General features: G+C 41.3%; 1 protein-coding gene across 1 annotated transcript in view; it reads right to left on the bottom strand.

Moving 5' to 3' along the window:
• The window catches only part of LOC122791413 (fatty acid amide hydrolase-like), a 1,249,544-nt gene that overhangs the window by 1,008,353 nt on the left and 224,536 nt on the right, over positions 1-16,655 (bottom strand). Inside the window, exon 5 of the mRNA XM_044059161.1 lies at positions 16,484-16,543. Within this exon, the coding sequence (XP_043915096.1) occupies positions 16,484-16,543 (60 nt within the window). The remainder of the gene's footprint in view (positions 1-16,483; positions 16,544-16,655) is intronic.

Genomic DNA, 16,655 nt, shown 5'->3' with positions numbered 1-16,655 from the left:
GGCCCTGCAAGAGGCCTCCAGAGAATCAAAACCACATTGCAATGTATGCTTTCCCACTTATTCAGTTGCATGCAATAAATCCTGTATTTCTTTATTTTCTACACAATCAGAATTTGACAACATTTTCTGTTTTAGAAGTGACAGTAAGTATTGCTGATATTTAAGCATATGACATTGACAATTTAAAGTCCTCACAGCCAAAGTAGCAGAAGTGTAAACCCTTTTTCCCCATCTGTCTAGTGCCCTTGAATCCCTATCAGAGGGGATAGGGTTTTTTGCAGTAGAAGCCTTGACCCCTTTGGGACCCTGAGAAATAGTTTCTGGGTCAGCAGCAGGGTTTTTATAAAGAAATTTATGTGAATCTGGAACCCTGTAGTATCTGTCTGGTTTAACAGGGGCAGGGGGTAGAGAGTCAGGAGAAAGGCCGGACTCTGAAAATACATCTACAATGTCTAACACAGGGGGAATAGCAAGAGGCCTGTGCTGAGGTAATAAAAGAAAATCTCTAAGCCTTTTCTTAGATTCTGAGTAGTCTTGGCTCTCCCAGTGGAAGTGCTCCCTCATGGTATGCAGGGTTTCCCCAAAAGAATAATCCTCAAGAGGAGAGGCTGAAGGGATAGATTCTTCAGCATCAGAATCCTCATAAGGAGGAAGAGAGTATTCCTGTTCAGAAGAGGAGTCAGAGGAAATGGAAACCTGATCTGAAGATTCATATTCTGTCTGTCTCTTGCCTAGGCCTCTTGTCAGGAGGGGGATAGGAACCCCTGATCAAGGTAATTAGGTCTTTGGCCATTTTGAGCATCTGTTTTTTAGGCATGGAAGTCTGTCTAGGAGAATGCTGTACTTGTTTCTTTGTCTTTAGAACTGCTTTAGTCTTTGCTTTGGAAGCTGAAGTAGGCTTTACATATAACGGTGTAGGTCTGAAAACACCCTCAGAAGCCGATGCCTGCTCAGCGGCTCCGGACCCATCTGAGGGAATAATTTCCAAGTGTCCAATACCTTGAGTATCCAGAGGCCTAGCTGGCTCCACGTGGGAGTCATCAGTGGCCTGTGGCTCTGAGGTAGCGGGCATCAGGGGCTGTGAAAGCGCCTCACTGAGAACTGGCGACTGGCTTAGCAGGAAGTCTCGTCGTCGGTTTTGGACCTCGGATGCATGTCCTTTTCTTTTTCCTTGCGCTTTTTATAAACTCCGGTCGTCGGCTGTTCTGACGGCATTATATAATTGAATCTTTGGTCAAAGTAATGAAAGGCAAAATCGTACCGACGCTTAATAGTGCGTTGGTTAAATCTAGCACAAATCCGACAGCTAGCAACGGTGTGATCAGGGCCTAGGCAAGGAATACAGTAAGACTGAAAATCCTTATGAGGTATTTGCTTCCCACAAGAAATACAACAATACAACTGTTAACTTTTTCTGACATCAGTCTGGAGCAAGAAAAAAGTTTCCCCAATGGGGTACTTAGCTTTAATGAAGACTTCGGATATGAAATTCGCTTTTGAAAATCTCAGGAGTCTGCCAACCGGCACATGCGAACTGCTTTTGCTTCGGGCACCGCACAGCAAGAAAGACTGAAGAAAATAGCGTCGGCTGCATCTTTTATATCCCTGGTGCACTGACGTCAGGGAAGAGGCGACAGCAACCAACGCCGGACCTAGACTTTGGAATTCAGGCCGACTGCAGGTAGCCTGCCAGCAGGATAACCCAAATGTAATGACTGCAACAGTGAAACACGATGAACATCTGAAAGTGTTGAGATCCTATCCTGAAATGGAAATATTTCCTGCATGATTCCCTGATAGGAATGTGGAGGTAGGCCTCTCTTAGATCTAGGGTGGCTAGCCAAGCTTCCTTGGAGAGCACAGAAAGCAGCTGTTGGAGGGTAAGCATTTTGAATTTTGGGATCACCAGGAAGGTGTTTAGAACAGGTGCCCTCTTTTCTGGGCACCAGAAAAAGTCTGGAGTAGAAAACGTGCCCCATCTGCTCTGCAGGAACGTGCTCTACTGCCCTCATAGAGAGCAGGGAAAGGATTTCCATTTGAGCTTCTGCCCACTGGTTTGGTGGTAGATCTGGAAACCCTTTTGGGGTTGGAAGGGTGTGGAAGGAAAATTTGTATCTCTGAGACACTATGTTCAGAACCCAGTGGTCACTGGTAATGGTGGCCCAGGTGCTTGCATGAAAGGAGAGTTTCCACTTAGGGTAAGAGAAGGTGGGCAGAGGTAGGGGGTGGGGGAGGTAAGTCATTGTGATTTCTTACCATAAGGGGGTGGCTTAGAACTCCCTGGTTTTGAAGTGGAGGAAGTCTACTGCTTAGATCTCTGCATTCCCTGTAGTTGCTGTCTGGGGGGGGGTCTAGTTCCCCAGGGTCTAGGCTGGATTGGCTTACTGGGAGCAGGAAAGGACCGATGCTTGGTGGGACAATGTCTGCTGAACCTAGGAGGCTGGACCTGCGATAAATCCTTAACTGCTTGCATAGATTTTGCTTTTTCTTCCAGACTTCTTCTGCCTTAGTGCCAAATAAGTTGTCTTTGTGCAAGGGGGCATCCAACAATTTAGATTTGACATGGTCTGGCAGGGGCTGTTGCTTAAGCCATGCATGCCTTCTAATTACAGATCCAGTGAATGCTGTCCTGCAAGAACCTTCTAGGGCATCAACACCACAATGCAGGGTGTGTTTAGTTACTTGACTGGCAGAATGCATTAACTCTTGTAATTCTTTTGATTCTGCCCAAGCAGGAAAGGAAGAATTTTTTTGTTTAAGGAGTTCCAGGGTATGTTGCTGAAATTTCAGCATATGGAACTGACAATTTAGTGACCTGATAGCAAGAGTAACTGAGGTGTATACTTTTTACCCCATCTGTCCAGTGCATGGGAATCCCTAGCTGAGGGGATGGGATTCTTAGCAGAGGTTGCTTTAATTCCTTTAGGCCCTTGAGAAATTACGTCAGGGTCAGCAGTGGGACTTTTAAAAAGAAATTTGAGAGAGTCAGGGACTCTATAGTACCTGTCTGGTTTTCTGGGTGCAGGAGGGAGGGTATCAGGAGTCAAGCTGAATTCCAGGAAAACATCCTCCACAACATCCAGAACTGGGGGGGGGGGGTGGCCAAGGGTCTGTTACGGAAGATCTAGGAATTCACCCAGTCTCTTTTTAGACTGAGGATAGTCTTGACTCTCCCATTGGAAATGCTCCCCTTAAGGTATTCAGGGTTTCCCCAAAGGAAAAATCCTCTGGGGGAGAGGCTGAAGGAATGGAATCCTCTGCATCAGAATCCTAATAAATAGAGAGGGGTTGCATGTCTTCATATTCAGATGCATCAGATTCATCTGACTTGTTCAGACACAACTAGAGGGGTCAGATCTCTTTTCCTTTTGGAAGGGGTAGCTTGGCTTCCCCTGATCAGCATGATAAGGTCTTCCACCATTTTAAGCATCTGAGGCTGAGGCAAAGAAGCAGGTGCCTGAGAGTGGGCCGGTTTTTTGGGTGTGGTTCGTACCCTGGGCCTTAGAAACTCGGTCATTTTAGAAAGAATGGTAGTCGCAAAAGAAGACATCTGTCTGTGTCGAGAATCGGTAGTGCGAAGGACTTCCTCGCAAGCCGGTGCCTGCTCAGTGGCTCTGGACCCATTTAAGGTAGAGACAATTGCAGGTTCCTTATTCGAAGAAGAGTTTTGCAGTATACCAGACTCCGAAAGGTCTCGGTAACGGACTGCGAATCCACAGAAGCAGGTATCAGGGGCTGCGAAAGCACCTCACTGAGGACCGGAGAACTGACGACTAGCTTAATGGAAGCGTCATCGGTAGGTTTGGACCTGTGCGGTCCGTCTCTGTCTTTATCTTTACGTTTTTTGGTAGATCGGCTGTCGGATGGCTTACCGAAGCCATATTGACATTCGAGGACTGTAAGCGAAAATATCTGGCTACAATAAGGGCCCGACGATGGACAGTTCTGGCGTTGAAGAAAGCACAGAAGTGACAACGGGGGACATTGTGGTCTGGGCCTACACAAGTGACGTAGTAAGAATGGAAGTCTCAGAGTGGTATTTGCTTTCCACAGGCGAGACAATTAACTTTTTCTGACAATGGTTAGTGCAAGAAAAAAGGATCCCCAATGGGGTACTTAGCTTTAGAAGACTTCAACTTCAATTAGGAAGACAAAAACTCAGGTAGTGGCTAACCGGCACTCGTACAAACTGCTTCTGCTTTGGGCTCCAGAGCAAGAAAGACTGATGTAATGGCATCAGCGGCTGCCTTACTTTTTACTGCTGATGACCTGACATCAGTCCTGAAACGACAGCAACTGACGTAGAAATAATAAGTCTCTGGTATTTGGGCCGGCTGAGGGCTACCCTGGCAGGGATAACCCAAATGTGATGACTGCAACAGTGAAAGACGAAAAACATCTGCAAAGGGACGGAGGGATCCAAACGGCCTGCCGAAAGCCCTGGTTCCCCCTCAGCATTGGAGACCGACGTCCGTAAAGCCTTCTTGGATGTGTTTTCCACAAAGGATTCTGCGGCTTCCAAAGAGGTACCTGCTATATCCAGGGAGGTGGAGCCAGAGCATCAACCATGCCGACATCGGCCACAGGCTGAGCGTCGGACAGTGGAGTTGCAGCGACAGTAGCAAGCCTTGGTCGGCTTTTTTGGCGGTTCAGCAGGCAAGTCGGAAGGACCCTCCATACCTAGCGCTGTTTAAGATGTTGGTTCTCCATGTATAAGTTGAGCACATGGAGTCGGCTATGTAGAGTTTTGGGAACAAAAGCCTGGCAGACATGGCAGGCCTTGTAGTCATGTGATTTAACTAAACAAAACAAGCACAGATTGTGGATGTCTCTGTGCAATATTTGACGTCCGCACTTACACTTGCCCTATCTGGATGACATGAACAAGCATTAGAAAACAATGACTGAAAAGATGGTTCCCTTACAGGGTTCTTATCCGAGTTCTCCAGAATCTGACGGCTGGGAAAGCAAAAATACCGGACGTTCAACTGACGGCTGAGAAGTTCTGAGGTTTAATGCACGCAGACATCACTTTTATGGCCCACGCTCTGCTGACCACATCAGACGTCCCACGCACCATACAGTGACTGAAATCTTTTGTATACTGGTCAAACATTCAGGTAGCAAGAGCAGAAAACCAATATGTAGAGAATACTGCAACATGTGAATAGAAGGACATTATAATGATTTAGGCTTACCTAATTTGACATGATACTTCAGAGCTAAGCAGTTAAAGCTCACATATATAACACCGGCAGAAGGTTATAGCTCAAAATGGAAGGGAATGATGATGATGAAATGAGGGTGTGAGCTTGAGAAACAAGGAGATAGAAGGATTTCGGATGCAGGTTTTTAAGGAGAATAACCATACATCATATTAGTACAGTAGCAGAAAGCATTCTAAGAACTAAACCAACATAGGAATGGAGACATGAGATGTTACCAATAAGAATGAGCACAAGGGTACAAAAGCTAGGTAAAACAGAGCAGGAATAGACTGGAGGAAATTAGTAAGGGAACTAAGGTTGTTGTTTTTCTATTGGCCTTTCCCGGTCAGGGGTCGCCATAGCGGAACTCTGGTCCGCTAATGATTGGCAGTAGGTTTTTATGGTGCCGAGGTGCCAGCCCGATGCCCAACCTTCAACAAAGGCACGCCCAATCACACTTCATTCAAATGCCACTCGACCACAGGGAGGACATGCAGACTCCACAAAGAAGGCGCTCCAGCTGAGAATCGAAAGAGAGAACCTCTTGCTGTGAGGTGACAACACTACCGCTGCACCACCGTGGCTATATTGGGGCAAATAATTAGGGAATTAGGGAATCTTTGCAGATGTTCTTCGTCTTTCACTGTTGCAGTCATCACATTTGGGTTATCCATTAACAGAGTAGGATGAGGCCATGTAGAAGTTTGTACTTCAGGTTATAGATCACCTTCCATATCAGGGACTGATATCAGAATATAGGTAAAAGCGAAGTGCTAAGTGACAGACCAGCTATGGTAGTGTTTTTAGTTGAGCCTGGAACAGAAGCACATGGGTCAATTTTAAAAACTCAAGACAAGGAAACATAAGCCTTTATTTTCTGCACCTTCCCACAAACCCAGTATTGGGGTGCTATACTCCAGCATTGGGTGCTATACTCCTTCAGACCCTCACTCTATTACAGGAAGTTAGAGATGCAATAGCTAGCTTAACTACAAGGAAAGCTCAGGGGTCCAACGTATACACTGCTATGATCACCAAACATTTGGTGAAGCTTACTAATCCTGTTCTCTTCAGTGTTTTCATGAAATCACAAATGCTAGATGCTCAACTTTGCAAGTCTAGTCAGAAAGACCACTTTTACTGACTAAAAAAACAAAAATATATGCCAAAATATGAGTAATTAGACGACCCTGGGCCATCCCACTGGCCCACAACAAGCTGTTTTTGTTAAGGGCAGGAGTGGTATGGGTTTCACTTCAGACCACTTGCCTCCTTGTGTTAAGTCTCAAAAAACTTCCCAATTCCTTTGCAGTTGTCAATTTCAAAAAAGATATTTAATTTTGTTGAATGGCCATGTAACTGCCTCTGGAATCTATCAAAAATAATCAAACCACTTTGTAATGCTCTTTGTGCAACCATTCTTGCTGAGTGTACTCTCACCTGGTCTGTTTCATTTGTGCAGAGGATCATAAAGGATGTCCCCCTTTTCGCAATGTCCATCAATCCTTTTTTTTTGACAAAGGATCCTTCAGCAGAAAGAAATTTAATATTGCATCAACTTACCTGCATTGTGTTTAGGTTAAAGATGAATGTGAATAAAACAAAGGTCTCCCTAGTTAACAAAGTGGTACCAATTAGCTCAGTGGCTCCTGCTCTTCCATACTTCTGGGGACACAGCTCCCCAAAGTATTTGGAAGTCAAAACTGATGCTGTCATCCCAAAAATTATAAATCTCGACTTTAAATTGCAATGGGACAAACTGTTTACTGGGGTCATATTTGGAAGAGGCTGGGACTTTCTCTTTTAGGAAGAATCTGGGTAGTACAGATGATACTTTTATCACTCTACTGACATATTGCCAAGTATTTGATTTTGTCTTTCAGTTCTAAGTTGGCTGCTAAAATTCAGGAAATAGATCAATTACTATACCAGCCAAAGAATTATGGTAGTCAAAAAAGGTCTTATTTTCCCAATCTAAAAAGTGGGCTCTGGTTCACACATTCAAAACAGGATCTACACAGGCACCCTGGGTTCCACTAAAGGAAGCCATCTTTGAGCAGCTTATCTATCACTGTTCTGTTCTGGTATATTAAGACACTTGCTAGTGCTTACCAGCTTGGTATATGCTACGAAGATACGCATGGATCTTTCTCTGTTCTGTGAAAGCAGACAACACTGCATGATTCTCTGACAGCAAACAGCCTTCTTTCAAATTATTCTAAGTTAATATTAAAGAAAACTGTGTGCTTTTGGAAGATGGGAAGGCAAAGACATAATATCTGATACCTCTTTATGGTAGTATCTCTCCATAAATCACCCTTCATTACATTCTGCTAATTGCCTGAAAAACTATTCTACAAACAGACTTATGGAAGTATTAACAAATATATTATGCATTTTTTTTTCATCCTTCACTATGTGCCTTTTAATATTACTGTTGAGGTCTACTGACACTAAACAAGCTTTTCAACCAATCAGTGACACAAGACTCAAGCTAAATCTTCCAAATGGCACAAACTTTTGGCAAACCCCCAAATTCAACATACTTAGAAATGTGCCTGAACCACGCTTACTGATGCACACAGGAAATTGTGCGTTTTTAAATGTTAACACTATATTAACAGAACATTTACAACCCTTTTCAAAGGTTGAAGAAAACTGGTTCCTTAAACTGGTGACTTTCTGTCATCACCCCAAAGCCAGCGAATGAAGTACAGAAACTCAGTAAGCTTTGAAGTGGGTGTCATTATGCACGGACACCAAAATACAAATTCTGGCCACGTCCAGCAGTCAAAATTCTTTAGAAGCAGTTAGCCAAGACAGCTTCTGGGACTTTAAGCTTAAGTATCCCAGTATTTCAGATATTTGGACCTTAAAAAGATGGAAAGCTGTCTCAAAAATGAAAGATTGTCAAAGAAGAGAATAAGAATATAGGTGAGGTGTCACACACACTGGTCCAACATCCTTGCCCTTTTCAGTAGTTCATCAATGGTGAAAGAAATAAAACCGTTACAGTAACATTACTTTTTTTTATATAAGGCTAGCAAATCTTACATATTTCATTATGTTCATTTTTATCTGACTGATTCACCAATTTGATCCCACAATCCATCCACTGTCACCATCTACCCCATACTAAGAGACACTGTCTTAGCATGTGCAGAATTCCATGCAAATGCAAATACAGAACAAAGACAGCTGCTCTGTGTTAATTTGTTTTCTCATATGATGCTGTAACAAAGTGACAATTTTAGTCACACACACGTTGCAGAAATAAAAACTGATATTAACATCCACTGATTCTGTTGTATTTTATCTAATAGACAATCTCCTCTCAGGAAAGAGGAATTTCACATGTGTACTTAATCCTTGTACCAACCCGCAGATTACTATAACTTTTTTGATAACAGCAAGGAACACAGTCACATTGCAGAATTCCTTTTTCTGTACCACCTTTTCTCAGGGGGCAACAGTAATACAGTAGGAAACTTACCTGCCTCAAGTTAGAGAATATAATGCTCTAAAAAAAAATGACAACAATACCACACAGGTAAGCAATTCTTGTGGAATGTATTAAACATAGGAAGCAGAAAAACAGTATTTGATTGCAGTGTCAAAGAAAAATTCCAACAAAAAAGCTGAGTATCCGAGGTTAATTCAGTTTCTGAAGGATAGAATGACTCAAAACTACACAGCAGCCATGGTCTTCAACAATATCATGATTTCTTTCTATATCTACTACCGTTTCCTACTTACCTCTGGTTTCCCACTGACAAATCAGCCATTTCATTTCCAAGTCCTACTAGTCTTGCAGATAGACTAGATATAAGATCCAGTTAATAGTAGGCCTTCACATAAGGAGGAGAGCAATTTTATATACTACACAATTCATCTTGACAGCAATATGATGTATCCAAGGGCGCCCGCAGGCAGGTGCAAGGGGGTGCACTTGCACCCCCCTGGAATCCGCTGACAAGTTAATCTTTTGATTTAAAAAAAATGTTTTTTTTTTTTTTTTTTTTTTTTTTAAGGGCGTTCTTCTTTAAGAAGTCCAGTCGCAGGCGTGCTGACATCATCGCACAAAGTTTGCGATTGGGAACTAATATGGACAGTTTAGAGGATGCTGTGATCATTGCGTGAAGTTTGCGAGCGGGAAGCGCGGGAGATAAAACGGACAGTTTAGAGGACTTTACTGGAGAGGGGACTCTTGCAAGCGAGCGGGAACTGAAACGGGCGGCTTTAGTAAGGTAGGTGTGTGTGTGTGTGTGTGTGTGTGTGTGTGTGTGTGCGTTTGTGTGTGTGTCAGCAGTCCCTCCACATGGGGTGTATAGGGGGGTCTTGCTCCCTGAAAAAAATGTTTATGCTGAAGGTGGTTCCAGTGAACTGCTTTTTATTTATTTATTGTATTTGCCAAAACTGCCTTTGATAAAGCGACATGAATCCAGTCTGGCAATGTGCAACTAATGTAATAGACAGGATTTCATCAACCAACAATGGTGATATGGCTGACTCTCAGTTGTGTGAACACTGACATGTCTAAAGATTTTGATCTTTCAACATACATTTAATGGGATATATCAGCATTCCAAAACCATGCTTATGCCAGTACTTTCTGAGGCCTGTAATTTAAAGTCTGTAGTGGAAGCAGTTGATGCAGAGCTCTCAAGAATATTTACATATATAGACAGTGGTTCATATCCAGGTGGATTCACATCCTATGGTTGTTTAACACAGCAGCTGATTTGATTAGCAATGGGTTCATCAATACATATGATGTGGATAAATCAACATCGGGTAAAGGCTGACAAGCTATATTATTTTGATTTCTCAATAAATATTTTGAGACTCATATTGTTTTTAACATACCACTGGTGTCATTCCTTAAAAGTGTGTGCTTTCTAACAACTAATAATGATGTCTTCCATGGCATCAGCAGTTAATATGATATTCTGTAGTATTGTGAACAACAGTGACAAAGGATGGGCTTACTCAATAGATCGTGACATGCAAATGCACACTGCTCTGAACACTAATAGGGATGAAGGCTTTTTAGTCACAGAAGATATTTTAGACAAGGCTTTACTATTGCACCAAACTGCTGATGTGATCCCTTAAAGTGTATACTTCATGATGTGTGTGTGTAAAATGCCCTAGGAGTTACATGGTGGTGGGTAGAGAATAAGGCTTGAACCCTGTACCTTGGGCCCAAGTGACAACAGCCTAATCTCTACCCACCACCATTTGTAAAAATGTTGCAGGTTTTTCCCTCATACTCTTTCTGTTCCTCATAAAATCTGTGGTTTCTGTATTTGTGTCCTTATTGCTTGACAGCTACATGTTCTCTCATTTGATTCTTGGCTGTCTGGAGTGTTTCTCCCTGGGCCTCTGCTAAAAATTAGCTTATTTTCCAAGTCAGACTTTCCTGGTTAACAAATGTTAAAAAAAAAATGGCCACTCATTTCAATATCAGACTTCATATTCTTCAGAAAGTGCATGGTAACAAAAGCTTTTATTCTAGCAATTTTTTAAGTGTACAAGATGGATATTTGAAATGTATCCCTGTCTTTGGGACTGTATTCCCCCCCATTATTGGCTTCATCCAGGTTTTGTAATAAGGTTGAGAGCTATGGTAAGAACTGAATTCACTGAATATGTTTGGGGGCTGTATTCACCCAGTATTGGCTTTGTTCAGGTATTTATTAGCTTCATCCAGGTTTTGTGCTAAGGTTGAGAGCTACGGTAAGAACTGAATTCACTGAATATGTTTGGGGGCTATATTCCCCCATTACTGGCTTTGTCCAGGTGTTTTTTGCTAAGAGGGTGAGAGCTATGGTGAGAACTGAATTCACTGAATGTTTGGGGGTTGTATTCACCCATTATTGGCTTTGTTCAGGTATTTTGTTCCTAGAGGTTGACAGCTGTGCTATGGTGAGAACTGAATTCACTAAATGGTAGCCATTTAAGTTTCAGTCTTCCTCTTTCACAAAACAGCTGATTTGATGTAGTGGTATGTTGCTCTGACTGTTTTTCACAGGGTCCCCTGGGTTCAGGACGTGGCAGTGAAATGTATGGTGGTAATGCAGCATTTTATTCTAGCAACTTTCCAACATTATACAAGCATATTTGGCCTTTTGCCCCCCCCCCAATAAATTTTGGCTTTTTCCAGATTTCTTGTGCTGCAAAGTTCGGAGATACAGCTGAGTGTCGAGTAGATTTTATGAGCTGAGAGCTGCAGGGGAGCAAAAGTTTAGTGCTGCTTATGTTTAGTCTGCTTGCATTGTTAATAGCACAACAGATAGTGTCCTTGCTTTTGATGCTGAAGGCTGTGGATTCTACTCCCACAGTAGGTAGATGCATTGCTGATACTGTACTGTGTTGTAAAGGGGGTGGATGCTGCAGTCCTTTTGGTAAAGATACCTAGTAACTATGAACCTGTTATCAGTTTGCTATCCATTCCCTATTGCGGTATTACTAGCTTATCATTTTTTTATTGCATGCAACATAGGCAATTTATTCTTCAAGGGCAATAGACACTTTATTTGTTGATTAAATAATGACATATAAAGCAGCAACCTCTTTATTAGTTACAAATTTCTTTAATATGGATTTTACTACTTAAGAGATTGTGCATATTTTTTACTGATACTGGTGGACTATAGAAGGTTAAGTAAACTTTTTATGATGGAAATGTTCTGAATTGGGCAGTTTTGTCATTGGTGTATGCATTTTGTTTCATTGTTTACTGGAAAAATGTTCAAAACAATAAATTTAAAATGCCCTCTAACAACTGGACTGTATTATACAAGGAATATAATGTAATACAGTCAGGAAGGTGTATCAAAGAGCATGTGTATGCTATGTTCGAGGGGCCTATGATTTTGAAGACAGCCCAGAGTTAATATTTATCTGCCACTGGCAAAATGTATTTTCTTTGAATGTGGGTTTCAATGCTGTTTCAATGCATGTGAGTTTCAAGGGCAGAGAAGTTTTAATGTTAGTCTATTTTCATTGTGAGACTGCATTGCTTTGTTTAACAGATATGTATTAGGGTTTGTGCTGTAAAATGCAAAATAAAACTTTCAAATGAAATCCTATATCATCGCAGAAGTAAAGCAGTATGCACATTACAGTGTTTATGGTAAATGGGGCAAAATAACCAAGGAATGGGACATTGGAATGGCTGCAGGAGGAGGCTCCATTCGACCATGATTTTGTGAGGGGGGGTAGTGATCTCAGACAGCCCCGATTGAACTATACCTCTCAGTTGTCCATATCTTTGCAGAATGAATAGATATTTGCTTCTTATTTTTGGTTTGTTCCTCATAAAATTTGTGGTTTTCTAGCAAATCATTTAGGAATGAAGTCACTAAATGACACATAGTTTCAGACGTCATAACCTTCAGAAAAATGCATGCTAATGCAAGACTGTCTTAAGTTTATACAAGAGCAATTTTAGTAGTGTTTGTATGTTCCCCCAATATATTTGGCCTTGTCCAGATTTCCTGCATTAAGAGGTTGAGAGGTACGTGCAAATCACTGTAGATTAAATATCCAAACCTCTCAATTGTCCCCAATTTTGGCTCAAAATGTTGCTCTCCCCTAATAATCCCTCCTCCAAAATGGCAATTTTGGAAGAAAATGTGGAGGGTTTACAATTGTATATAACTAATGATCAGAGTTATAGATTACTTTTATTTCAGAAATGCATGTAGATGCTCTTATTTTGTTAGCTGCTCAAGTTAACAATGTTAATACTAAAAAGGTGTCCCTTTTTTGACAGGTATTTTTGCATCACATTTTGGTCCATTTTTCATAAACTTGTGGTTTTCTGGCAAATTAGTGGCAAGTCATTAAAGATTGAAGTTAGAAAATAATGGCAGACATTTGAGTTTCAGATTTTATACCCTTCAGAAAATTCGTACTAATGCAAGATCTACTACTGTTCTATTATCTAAGTTAATAAGAGCAATATTTAAAAATTGGCCTTATTTTTGGGCCTGTGTCCCACTTCTAGTTCTATGTATGGCTTTGTCCAGATTTCTTGCTCTGAAGATGAGAGGTATGAGTGTCAGAGCCATCACTGTCAGCCAGAGACATTTCAAATTATGACATACTTATTGCACCCCACCCTCCATTGTAGTGGCTTTGGATGTGTCCAAGGAAGGCAAGGAGCAGTTATGCAGTGTAAGTGTGCAGAGTATTCCCCCATCCAAGGTAGATCACAAATACGACCGTGGCTTTTCATCTATCCTTGATTTTGCAGAATGTTCTGGTTTTCTATCAGATTTTTATACTGTTGATTTATGCTTCTTATTATTCAGGAACTGCATGCTGTCACAGTGCCCTGTTGCTCTGTTTAAGTAGCCATGGTTTAATGAACATCAGGTAAGCTTGTCGGAGATTGTAAGATGCAAGTAAGCTTTAGTAAGCATATTGTTAAATAATTACCAGCATTGAAAGCCTTTTCGTTGTTGCCATGCAGAGAATATTTACATAACTAGATAATGTATAAGCCTTGGGTATTGAAATGCATATGACAGTATTTGTAATAAAAGGACAGGATTACAGTATTTTCAGAAACTCATTACATTTTATTGGAGACCAGTGTCTTGTAGCAGTGTTTGTGTGTTAGTGCACTTAGTTGGGTGGCTTTAATGGTATATGGTAAATAAGCATTGCTACCTTACTTAAAAGCCAAGCCCTGCAACAACTAGGTAAGCTCCACACTGAAGACAAAACACAATAGCTCTGGTGGGTAAATGTACTCTGTAGTAATCAAAGAAGGCAGATGTTTGAAATAACTACAGCTTATGTGCAAACACAATAGGTAGTGATGAAACAATGCTCTGCTAAAAATGCTTTAATGCTCCACATTGCTGAGCTGCAGATCCGTTATTATCACTGGCTACCAGGATTTCACCCACTTCAGATCAAGCACGGTGCCGTTCAGTGCAACCTTCCCAGAACTAATTCAAGTCTGACCAGAATTATTTTGTGTGTGTGTGTGTGTGTGTGTGTGTGTGTGTGTGTGTGTGTGTGTGTGTGTGTGTGTGTGTATGAGGGAGGTAGCATACCCCTCAGCTGTCCAGGTCTTTGCAGAATGTCCAGATTTTTGCCCCATATTCCTCCTAAAAAGGATTGAAGTTGCTAAAAAATTTGACATTTCAGTTTTAGATGTCATATCATTTAGAAAAATGCATTCTAACACAAATCCTGTTACTCTTGCAATTTTCTAAGTTTATGAGAGCCATATTTATAATCTGTCCCTATTTATTTTAGGCTTTGTCCAGGTTTCTTGCACTAAGGTTGAGGCCTTGAGGGGTATGGTATGTTTGTGAGAGAGAGAGAAAGTGAAATGCCCAAGTTAGAGTTAGCAGGTGGAATTTATTTTCAAGTGCATTTTCAAGGAACTGTGAGTTTTAAGGGAAGCGAAGTTTACTGCTGATCATGCCAAGTCTATTTACAATGTGCAACTGTTTTGTTTAGCAAATGGTATCTCTATTGTGGTATAAAGTTTTAAAGCTATGTTAGTAGCACCACAAGTAGAATACATCTTAATGTAGAGGCTTGAGGTTCTATTCCTACAGCACGTACATTTATATGCTGCAGTCCTGAGGATGTCCTCCTTTGGATGAGATGCCTAATAACTATGAACCTGTTTTTCAGCTTGCCATCCATTTTCTATTGCAATATACCAGCTTACCATTTTTTTAATTTAACATAGGCAATTTATTCTTTGACGGCAGCAGGCACTGAATTTGTAGATGAAACACTGAAATATACAGTTGTTTTCTAGCAACAACATCTTCATTAGTTTCATATATCTTTAATGTGGAATTATTCAGATTACTTTTACTTCAGCATAGACACTCAAACAAGTGTTGCTGTATAATACAAGGGATATAATTCAATTATATATTATAATTAATGCAATCAGGTAAATCAAAACTTTTGCATGGCCCTAACAGTGTGCAAGGAGCCTATTGCTTGAAAACAGTTCAAAGGTAAATAACCTGCCACTGGCCAGATGCATTTTCTTTGAATGTGGGTTTCAATGCTGTTTCATTGAATGTGAGTTTCAAAAGTAGAGAAGCTTTAATGCCAAGTCTGTTTTCATTGTAAGACTATTGCTTTGTTTAGGTTTAGTAAATGTCTCAGTGTTTGGGCTATAATGTTTGAAATAAAAGTTGTAAATTAAATCCAACTGCCTGTAATCATTGTAGAACTAAAGCATAAAACAGTATGCACACAGATTTGAACAGTGTCTATGGCAAATGGGGAGAAATAGCCAAGTAATGGGACACTGGAATGGCTGTGTGGGCGGGGCTTGGGGGTGGGTGGACTTGGGCGGGGCTGTTTTGGCAGGGGGCGGGGAGAGCTATGTGGGTGGGGCTCTGGGTTTGCACCCCCCTGCAAAAAATCCTGCGGGCTCCCTTGGATGTATCCTGCCACAGAAGGGCAATACTGGAACATGGCTAGGTCCAGTATTTCATACATGCTTACAAAAAGACAAACACACACACACACGCACAGAATCCTAGTTAGTTACATTACTCTGCACTGACTGGCAAGCTGAAGCACCTATCATTGTCCACTTTTTTCTGAAACAAGATTTGTTTGCCACTAGGTGGCACCTCTCTCACTATGGGATGGGCTACCAAGTCTGAGCCATTCACTCCCTTCACCCCACTTTCCCCCAGTTGGTTCTTCTAGCACCTGGCATCATAGCTGAATCACTGGGGTGGGGGGCGCCGTGGAGCCCTTTTGCTTAGGGCACCAGTTGACCTAAGGCCGCTCCTGACTACTATGCTGAAGCAATTGTGATATAAGCAATCTAATACAGAGTGACTGACTGTAGGACTATACGTATCATAAGAACCACACAACATTATATAACTTAGAAAAGAAAGGAAGGGTAAATGGACAGAACAAAGGCAATACCATAATCAGGGCTCTAATCTCTTTATATCATAGAGCCAGCAACAATGACTGGCAGAGGATATGCTAGATCTTAGTGCGCATGAAGAAAAACTATGGTGGCAGAGACAGGGATATGACATTACAATATTAAACATCTCATTTCACTGTAAGGCGGTGGTATTGCAGACTATGAGGATACAATTCTTGGGTTCTACAAATAAGCAAGGATGCCTTGATATGATGGTAGGTGAACTTCAAACAAATAAAATGTGGACATGAAGGAAGGATTCTTTAGCTGGTGGGTAATGGAAAGAAAGGCAAACAAGAAACAACTTCTTGACTACAAAATATCTTACCTGTAGTGATCAGTATAATCCAGAATACACTTGAAGCTGAATCCAGTGCCAGTATGGGTCCTAGAAAAACAGAGCAGAAATAAAATCAAAACAGTTAAAACAAGCAAATCAATTTGTGATGAAATCCTTTGAATATAGTTTGATTTTTACTATCTCACATTTTTGTGTTATT

Source organism: Protopterus annectens, chromosome 17.part0 (assembly GCF_019279795.1).
Source record: "Protopterus annectens isolate FY-2018-M chromosome 17.part0, PAN1.0, whole genome shotgun sequence".
Classification (NCBI taxonomy): domain Eukaryota; kingdom Metazoa; phylum Chordata; order Ceratodontiformes; family Protopteridae; genus Protopterus; species Protopterus annectens.
Note: the sequence above shows the minus strand (reverse complement) of the source record. Positions and strands in the feature narration are given on the sequence as shown.